General features: G+C 52.9%; 1 protein-coding gene across 1 annotated transcript; it reads right to left on the bottom strand.

Moving 5' to 3' along the window:
- Positions 1-424: 424 nt before the first annotated feature.
- Positions 425-9,346, bottom strand: LOC115386576 (major vault protein). The gene is made up of 17 exons (XM_030088956.1): positions 9,183-9,346; positions 8,176-8,340; positions 7,815-8,010; positions 7,604-7,727; positions 7,381-7,512; positions 7,050-7,144; positions 6,712-6,948; positions 6,421-6,543; positions 3,184-3,399; positions 2,859-3,094; positions 2,587-2,784; positions 2,370-2,514; positions 1,898-2,109; positions 1,700-1,816; positions 1,488-1,614; positions 1,201-1,389; positions 425-1,110 (listed from the first exon to the last, which is right to left on the bottom strand). Exons 2-17 carry the CDS (start codon positions 8,328-8,330, stop codon positions 991-993), a joined length of 2,622 nt encoding a protein of 873 aa, XP_029944816.1. The 5' UTR covers positions 8,331-8,340; positions 9,183-9,346; the 3' UTR covers positions 425-990.
- Between the last annotated feature and the right edge of the window lie 433 nt (positions 9,347-9,779).

Raw genomic sequence — 9,779 nt, 5'->3', positions numbered from 1 at the left:
TAGGGTTTTACATGTTTAAATACATTTTATATGTTTAACATTGGGGGAAAAATGGTCAAACTTGCAAATTAGTCTAGAAAAATCAATATAAAAAAAGAATTGTGATAAAATCGTGACCGTGATGTTAATTTTAAAAAAATCGTGATATGACATTTTTGCCATATCGCCCACCACTACCTCCAACCCACTCTGTTTATTAAAAAAAAAAAGTAATGCTGGAAACCTCGGTGGCACCATGGCCCTTGAGCATCAGTTGACCAGTTCTGACCTGCAGAAAGAAGGGTGTTGCTATGAAAGCAAGTGAGTAGATTTACAAAGCAAGAAACTGCTAACGTGACAGAATAAGACAAAGATCCGTTCAGCTGTCTCTGTGTGGTCTGGACACTTTAATAATCATTAAGTAGAAGAGACGGGAACTCAGGAGTGAATACCTCAGATTTTATTGCGAGGATAACAGTTACAGCCTTCAGCAGAATCTGCAAGCACACATTTCATGAAGTAAGGCAAAGAAAGGCGGTCCGACCCTTCAGAGGCGGTGTGATTATTAATGTAAACAGTCGAGCGAAGCAGAAACGCAAACTCTCACGACTAAACAAACAGACGTCGTTTGTAGGCACAAAGCTTCGATCAAGCCAGAAATAAACCTCAGCATCTCATTTCCAATGAAGCACCAGTGAAGGCCACACGATGCAGGAGGCGCCCCCTGGTGGCCGCAGGAACCATCAGAACAGCGCGATAGCATCTTTATTACTGTTACCACAGCAACTGAAGCTCTGGAACACAGTGACAAGTCTTTTTTTTCTTTTTTAGAGGAAAAACAAAAAAACTTTCTCTATTCCTTCAGCAACAACAAAAATAAACATTCGAAAGTTGTTTTTCAGACTCACTGTCAGATTTTCCTTCATTTGCTCAAATCTGAGCAGAGAAATTTTTTGACATCAGAAAAATGAGAGCCTGCTGAGGTTTACTCCTGCCCCCGTCTTCTCCCCCTCACTGGCCCTGACCCGGCAGCGCCCCCAGCAGGCCGTTAGCGGTGGTGAAGAGGTTGATGGGCGACGAGCCGTCCGTGATGAGGGTCGATTTAAGGCCGAGCGCCTGGAGCATCTTCACCTGCAGGACAGAGCAGAGACAGGAAGTCAGTGAGTGAAGGTTTGAAGAGCTGATGCAGGATTCTGGGGGGGTATAGGGTTCTGGGCGTACCTGGAGCTCGGGGCCGGCCCGGGCCATCTCGGTCAGCGTGTCGCTGCCCAGACTCTTGACCAGCTGAGCGAAGCGCTCACTCTCGATCTGCGCCAGACGCTCCTGCTTCTCGATGTCCAGACGGTCCATCTCCTTCTTGTAGTTCAGCTCCTGCTCGCGGGCTTTCATCAGACGCTGCAGCTCCGCCTCCTACACACACACAGCGTCCGTACACCATTTGAACACTGAATCAGCCAATCAGAGCACAGAGCTCGAACATCCCGGGTATTTGTGAGCGTCGGACTCACGGCCTCGATCTTCTGAGCCTCGGCCTTCAGCGTGGCCTCGTTGACCGCCGCCTCGCCCTGGATGCGGGCCGCCTCGGCGCGGGACTGAGCCTCGGCTTTGGCGGCTCCGGTGCTCTCCACCGCCGCGCTGCAACACGACACGCTCCCTCAGACCCACAAAGCACTTCAACGCAACAAGGTGTGTCTAAAACAAGTGGGTGTGTGTCACCGACCTCAGGGCCTCCAGCTCCAGCAGCTCCTTCCTCGCTCTCTCCGCCTCGGCCTGATCCGTGATCCTCTGACGCTCCAGCTTCCCCCGAGCCTCCTGCTCCAGGCGCTCCGCCTCGTGTCTGCAGACACACAATCATCTGAGTGAGAGAGAGTGTGTGTGAGGCAGTAGTTTGCCGGTTGCGTGTCCGTGTGGTAGCGACCGAGCGGCGGCCTCCTGGGAGTTGGTGGTGATCTCGATGGCGAGCTGCACGCTCTTCTGCAGGGCGTCTTTGGTCCTCTGGTCCACGGGCTCCACCGACTGGATGTCCACGCTGCTGATCACCAGGTTGTTCTGGCTGAAGCGAAGACTGGAGCGCACCGCCAGCTTCTCATCAAAGCCGAACACGGCCGAGCAAATGATGCGGTTGGAGTTCTGCAGACGCAGGATGAACGATCAGAACACCTTCACATCAGCAAGAGGGAGAGTCAGCATTAGACAGGAAGCTGTTTTCATCATCTCTATGAAAAAGACTACCCTCTGATCGGAAAACTGTTCAGAGATTATGCCTGGCTCGGCCCAAGGCGATATTTTCTGAGATGTGACCTTCTGTGTGTTCACTGCTTGCAGAAAGAAAAGTTTCTGCTTTCACTGAACACTGTGGGATTTTTTCTTTCGACAGCTGACAAACAAACCTTGTGGAAATCATCGAACTGCACGGAGGCCACGGCTCCTCTGATTCTCGAGGCGATGGCTTTACAGGCATCTCCCACGAAGTCCGGAACGGAAAACAGAACAGCTGCCTCGGCGAGGTCAGTTCGAGACTTCACTTCAAAGTGCCTGTGGAGGAAGAGGAGTTCGATTCTCAGTGTTTTCTGACGGTGCGCTGAAGGTCGGCGAGGAGCTGGTTACCAGTTGTAGGAGAGCTGCAGCTGCAGGCGGGCGTGGTCGGCGGTCTCGATGGTGATGATGTCCGTGAAGAAGTCGGGTCCCAGCAGCAGGCAGATGGCTTTGATCACGTTGGGCCTCTTGGGTTTGCTCCCGGACAGAGAGAGCACCGTGAACTGCTCGTCGGGTCCCAGCATCACCATCTCCGGTCCGAACGCCACCCTGCGGACGAGACGCCACCGGTCAGCAGCATGCTACCCCTCCACGCCGCCCCACGTCATCACGGCTCCGCCCACCTGGCTTTCTTCTCCCTGTAGTCGTACACCTGCACAGCGGCGTTGTGGGGGACCCTGTAGGACACCACCCGTGTCTTGTCCCTTTGCTCCGCCCCCCCGCCCTGGCCGCGGTCCGAGCGGTCGGCCAGCGGGTCGCGGCGAGACGTCAGCAGCGCCTCGACGTTGGGAGGGAGCTCCTTCTGCCACAGCTCCTCGTCCTGCGTCAGCATGTAGGTGTGACCGATGACCGCTCGCACCTGCAGACCCCACCAGGACCCCCGGGTTAGGAGTCACCGCCGTACCAGGAACTCGGTACCACGAGGAGCCACGGCGGAATTCACAGCACCTTGCCGGTCTTCATGTCGCGGACGTAGATGCCCTCGTTCTCGTCCAGCGGGATGGCCTGGCGGCGCAGCACCACCTCCACGGTGGCCGGCGGGACGTACTCGATGGGGCCTCGCAGCATCCAGCGGTCTCCGGGGCGACGGAGCACGCCGCTCCTGCGGGAGCGCTTGGCCCGCTCCTGCTCCTCCCCGAGCTCCGCCTCCTCCTCCTCGTCGCGCTGGCAGAGAGAGCGGGGGAGAGAGAGGAGGAGGACGGAGAGAAGGGTTAACGTGGCGATGCATTGGAGCGGAGTAGCAGGAGGAGAGGGAGAAGAGGGAGGAGAGGGAGGAGAGGGGGGTGGGGGGGCGGGAGGGAGCCGCTAAATAAAAACAATGAGAACATGAGAGGAAGATCAACAGAAGAAATTAAGAGGAGAGGGGAGTGGTCGATTCAATGAAAGAGGAGGAGGAGGAGGAGGAGGAGGAGGAGGAAGAGAAGGAGAGCGGGGTCAGATGGGTCAGCCGGTCAGGAGGGAGGATGAAGAAGAAAACAGCCGATCTGTGCTTCTGAAGAAATATACAACAGAATCACATCGGTGCAAAAGCTGTAGATTATTTTGTTCTCGGAGATATTTATTCACACACCGCTGTGTGATGAGCTCCAAGTGTCCCACACTCACACCTGCACCTGAACGGCTCGTGTTACACTCACTGAACTTAATACTTGATCGAACCGAAGCCAAAACCTGATCAGCTTCATGTTGCAGTCACTGAGGAGCCTCGAGGTTGATTAGCCCAAAGCTGCCAAAGCTCTGAAGAGCAGTCAGGAAAGAGCAGCGTGAATACTCCGAAGATTTTTGACCCACGCCTAGGAGTGTAACGGTATTTGTATTCGTCCCGTACCGTCACGGTACGGGGGTCACGGTTCGGCACACACAATCACATGACGAATACACCAGTGAGTTAAAAAAAAAAAAAAAAATTCCAACCTTAGATGGCGGTAATGAGCCTAAAAGCTGCCGGCAACCACCATTGTCACAGAAGAAGAAGAAGTAGAACAAGCAGGTCCAAACATGAACAAACAAAGAAGAAAGTACAAGCGGAATGAGAGCTGCAGCGTGTGGCGGAGCGGATTAAACGAGAGAGTATTTGTTCTGCATGCGTTCCCTCATACGGAGTGACGTGTGAAGTGCCAGTAAACGGGAAGCAGCACAGTCAAAAAACCAGCAGAGAATGCCACGGTGGTGGAAAAACACTTTTTTAATACAAAACCCCGACATAAAAAAACATTGGAGAGGCGAGATGGAACCAAATCGCGCAACAGCGAGTTGTATAAAGAGCTCTATAGCAGAATACGAGCGATCGCCGGCTGGTGTTATGGATTAACTGGTTCCCGTGTTAACGAATGACAGCGGAGGTCTGTGTAAACACATGCTGATTACAGCAGTTGTTAAAGTAAGACTCACAAAAGACTTTAAACGTATACACTCACTGTAACTGTCGATAACCGACGTTCGCCAGAACGACTAGATGTTTCAGTCATTATTGGTCACAAGTTAACACGGGCACCAGTTAATTCGAAACATCGGCATGCGGCGCAGAGCTCACACCGAGACGTGCTGCTCCGCACGGCGGTGCTGCGGTCAGGGGAGCAGCCGCTCCTTCAGCAGCATATCATGGAGATTTTGGGACATTATTTGAGCAGATATCAGCAGATAAAAACTCTCTGCTTGGCGCTGAGGACTGCTGCTGCAGAGAGGAAGACCTGCAAGTTCCTCGTGAGACTTTGTGCGCATGGATGCTTTGTATGCTGTACATGAATACACTCGCGTTTAATACTATTGTTTACAATCGGATTGAAAAAACACCATGCAAACTGGGCCAATAATGTGTCGCATGGGAAAGCTTAGGAAAAATGTTCTGGTACATTTGTGAGCTTTTTTTACTTTTTCCCCACTGTACCGAAAAACGTACCGAACCGTGACCCTTACACCGAGGTAGATACCGTACCGTGGCTTTTGTGTACCGTTACACCCCTACCCACGCCCTATCCCTGTCATTGACAAAGTTAGACAAGCTCATAAATACCTTTTTTGTGTCTGTGTGTCCAGCGGCTGGACGGTGTGTTCAGGAAGGTGTGTCGGCGCGAAGACAGGCAGGTGACATGACGGGTGTGTCTGAGGAGCATCGCTGTTAGCTGTTAGCATCGCAGTTAGCTTAGCTCAATTGTTGGAAGTCAATAGGAAACAGAGCCAGACTGACGAAAGTGGACAAAATACTCCTTACGGTGGTCCAGGGGACGGCGTATTAGCTCGTGAAGTAAATCTGAATGGTTATAAAACATTTTAAAAGACGTATTTTCTTTTCAATCGGTTAAAATAACGTTTTGATACACACAGATCTGCACAAGCATAGTGCTCAACGGAAGGATATCGGCGCACAGTGGCTGAGTCTATGGCTTCTACTGCTGTGCTCCGGTAAATCCTTACGCGGACAGCCGCTGGACGCACAGACACAAAAAACGTATTTATGAGCATTTCTAACTTTGTCAAAGACAGGGGCAGGGCGTGAGTCAAAAATCTTCGGAGTATTCCTTTAACATGTTTTCACAAGATTGATCATCGGACTCTGAACCTGCCGACCGCACTTCCTTTATCTCCTCAGACACACCCGTCCTGTCACCTGCCTGTCTTCGCGCCGACACACCTTCCTGAACACACCGCCTTGTGTTAACTCGGCTTTTCTCTTTTGTGCAGTGAACTGGTTGCACAGGAGCGGCAGGGAGGGACGGGACCGAGTCGTGGCACCATCGCCCCCGGACCTCATTCCTCCCCGCTCAGACACAAAGTCTGAGGAGGAGGAGCTGGGTGGAGGTCCAAGGGGCAGCAGGTCCACGAAGGAGGGCTTTATTTGATCTCCGATCCAGATAAGCTCAGACAGGAGCCTCAGAGGGAACCAATCAGAGCAAAGCTCGCAAATCTGCACAGGTTTCTTCATTAAATCAGATTTAACTAAAACTATTGCAGTGAAAAAGAGTTAAAAGTGGTTAAATTAAATTATTGGATGGGATCGTTTAACAGGACGGTCGTATTTAAATAACGTGTAGATGGAGGTCAGCACCTGAGTGAAATTGAAGTTGTTTTTTTTAATTAATTCTCTTATCAAGACCATAGCAGCAACTGCTGGTGACCATGAGGAAGTAATTGAAAAAAGAAGAACAAGAGGTGAGCGTGTGGGCGGAGTCCTCGGCGGCGCCTCACCTCGGTGTCGGTGAACGCCTCCACCGCTCGCAGCACCAGCCCCTCCTCCTCCGACAGCACGTACACGTCCTGGATGCCCTGTTCCAGCTGCTCGCCCGGCTGCAGGAAGAAGGAGCACTCGCCCTGACAGAGGAGGAGCAGAGAAACGTTCGAATCACATTCACGAATTAAACCTTAACAACCCAGAACAAAGAAATCACACCTCCCTGAACCATTTTCCAGTGAGCTGCTGTAGGTTTAGACTGTTTCTTCCTCTGTCTATGAAGAAGTGGCTTCTGCATCCGTCCTCACCTTCACCACCCTCTTCTGGCCCAGCTGGGGCTTCCCGTCGGCCCCGACCGGGTCCAGGACCACGCAGTACTGCCGGCTGCTCAGCGTGGTCACCTCCACCACGCCCACCACCTCCTCCGCCACCGACGGGATGTGCGCCTCGCGGTCCGCCTTGGTCACCAGCCACTCCTCCCCCGTACGGCGGTCCCGCCGGCCCGCGTCCTTGAACGGTCGCAGGGCGCGGACGTGGAGAGCTTTCTGAGGCCGGACGAGGAAGACGAAGAGGAGGAGGAGGAAGAGGAGGTGAGGACGGGATCATCACGGAAGAAGAAGGTCGGATCTTCAGGAAGAAGACTCACTTTATCGGTGAGGATGAAGGCATTCACGATGTCGATGACCTCTTCATGAGCGCCGGGAAGATACGCTCCGACCTTACTGACCAGCCACTCCTCACCTGAGAGAAAGAGAGAGAGAGAGACAGAGAGACAGAGAGAGAGAGAGAGAGACACAGACAGACAAACAGACAGACACAAAAAAGGGATGAATTGACTAGATCATTAACAGAAAACAGAAATGATCCTCAGGTGTTTGAAGGTGTTCCAGCTCAGAAACGGTCTGTGGTCTGACTTCAGAGTGTGTGTGTGTGTGTGTGTGTGTGTGTGTGTGTGTGTGTGTGAGTGAGAGACCCACCTGTGACCCGGTGGACTCCTCCCCGGTCCTCGCCCTCCTTGCGGGCCCTCAGCCTGATCGCCTGGTTCTCCCGGATCACCGTGGCTTTGATGGTTTCCACCACCACCACCTCCTTCCTGGGGATGTAGGTCCCTGAAACCAGCAGACAGCCGGTCCAGGTCAGCGGCTCCCAGCCTTCACAGTGTCTCGGGTGTGTGTGTGTGCGCGTGTGTGTGTGTTGTACCTGGTCCTTCAAACAGCCACTCGTCTCCGGCTACTCGACGCTCTCCTCCTTCCTCCTCGAAGTCCAGGAGAGCCTGCAGCCGCAGCGCCGTGTCCGGATACACGATTTGCAGCGGGGTCACCCCCTGCAGCCACACAGGAAGTACCATGTCTCACACACACACACACTCTACAAGTACAACCGCACACACCCCTCGGTGCGCCTCTCTCACCTCCTGCACCTCCTCCCCGGGGTAGAGGGGGAACGGCTCCTGCGTCAGCCGGATCTCCAGGTCGGCGTGCCGCAGCTTGGCCTGCCCCGATTGGTCGAAGAGCACCTGGCCGTTGTCGTCGCGGGCAGCGGGGTTCTTGATCACGCAGTAGTGCCGCGGCGGCACCATGATCATCTTCATCGGTCTGAAGAGCACCCTGAGGAAAGAAACCAGAGGTCAGAGGTCAGGGACGGAGTGGTCATGCGGTCAGTGATGTGTGTGTGTGTGTGGGGTGGTGTGGTGTGGTGTGGTGTGGTGTGGTGTGGTGTGTGTGTGTGTGTGTGGTTGGGGGGGGGGGGGGGGGGGGGGGGGGGGTCCTTACCTCTCATTGTCCTGCCGGATGTAGGTGAGCGGGCCGATCTCCACGCGGGCGATGTTGGTGTTCTGGTCCAGGACGTGGATGTAGAAGTGAGGCGGGATCCGGATGATGGACGCCTCCTGGATCACCTCCGACCCCTGCTGTCCAAGCTTACTCATGATGGCAGCTCTGCGAGCAAGAGAGGGGGGGGTCAGCGAGGAGCAGGCCGCCTTCATATCACAGGAGGAGTTTATCATCAGAGACATAATGTGATGACAGAGAGCTCCGCCTCCCAGACGCTGTTTTGCAGCAATACAAATATCATAATGCAGCTGCAGAAACCCTCCTCTCTCCTGTAATTAAACTACCTGAAACACATGGGGAGCGCAAAGGGAGGGGGAGTCACTTGGCTCCATGTCATGGAAATAACCACTAAATGTAAACAGACTGAACAAAACACCTTCTTGATTGGAGGAATGGTTTTCACTTTCATGAGATTGTCCTCTTTCTCTTCCTCCGGATAAGAAAAGCAGTGACACACTCTGATATGTCTGAAACCTTCTCTGATCAATAATTCACCTTAAAAACTGCAGAGCAGCCATTAAAGAGGAGATCTTTTGGCAAGCTGAGTCACAAACGACGAAGAGGAGGGATAGAGGAGGAAAAGAAGGAGGAGGAGGCACTAGCTCTGGATGAGGCTGAGTCACTGAAAGAATGGACGGAAGGAAGAGTTTAAACTGGGTCAACTGCAGATTTCTGAAGCCTCTCTGAAGATAAACAGAACCAGCAGAAACCATGTGAGCCCACTACTGTAGTCTGGCGAGTCTGACCTGAAATAACCTGAACAGAGGAACAGGGGGGAGCAGGGGGGGTCCTGCAGGGGGAGGAGCAGGAAGCTCACACAGCTGCTGCACCTCTGATCAGGACTGACAGGTCCAGCTGCAGCCGATCAAAGCATGAAGTTGAAGTTCAGTCGCGTCTGTTTGAGTTAAAGTCCGGAAGCGACTGATAAGACGATCCGGGACTCCCACCTGCTTTCCGGTCTGCTCTGCTCTGCTCGGCTCGGCTCGGTCCGGTTCGGGTCGGTTCGCTCTGGTCGTCTCCGGCTGAAGCTGCAGGACTCTTATCCAGACCAGGACTGACAGGCAGGCAGAACCAGCTCGGCACGTCACTGCCGCGAACTGATCCCGGAAGATGCCGACCAGAAGTCACGTGGTTTACCAAACTTGACTGATGCAGAGCCGCCATAGGCCACGCCCCTTATCAGCTGTTTTTTCATTCACACGCTCAGTCAACCTCTCCCACCACACACACACACACACACACACACACACACACACACACACACACACACACACACTCCTTTTTAACGTGTATTTCGACTTTCTGTGCAGACATGACTGAGAACAGCGGAGAAAACTGGATGAATATTTATTGGTTATAAACAGGAGACGAACAACAACAAAGAAGCAGGAGAGAAAACAGCACAAACATTTCATCCAATCTCTGCAAATTTACTATTTAAAAAAATAAAAAGTTTTTATTTTGAATATTCAGCTTGTCTGACTTCAGGAAAACAGAAGACAAAACGTGCAATTTAGAAACATTTAAGAACAATGTTTTACGTC

Source organism: Salarias fasciatus, chromosome 4, assembly GCF_902148845.1.
Source record: "Salarias fasciatus chromosome 4, fSalaFa1.1, whole genome shotgun sequence".
In the NCBI taxonomy this organism is placed as follows: domain Eukaryota; kingdom Metazoa; phylum Chordata; class Actinopteri; order Blenniiformes; family Blenniidae; genus Salarias; species Salarias fasciatus.
The sequence above is the reverse complement of the archived record's forward strand: the minus strand, read 5'-3'. Positions and strand labels throughout refer to the sequence as shown.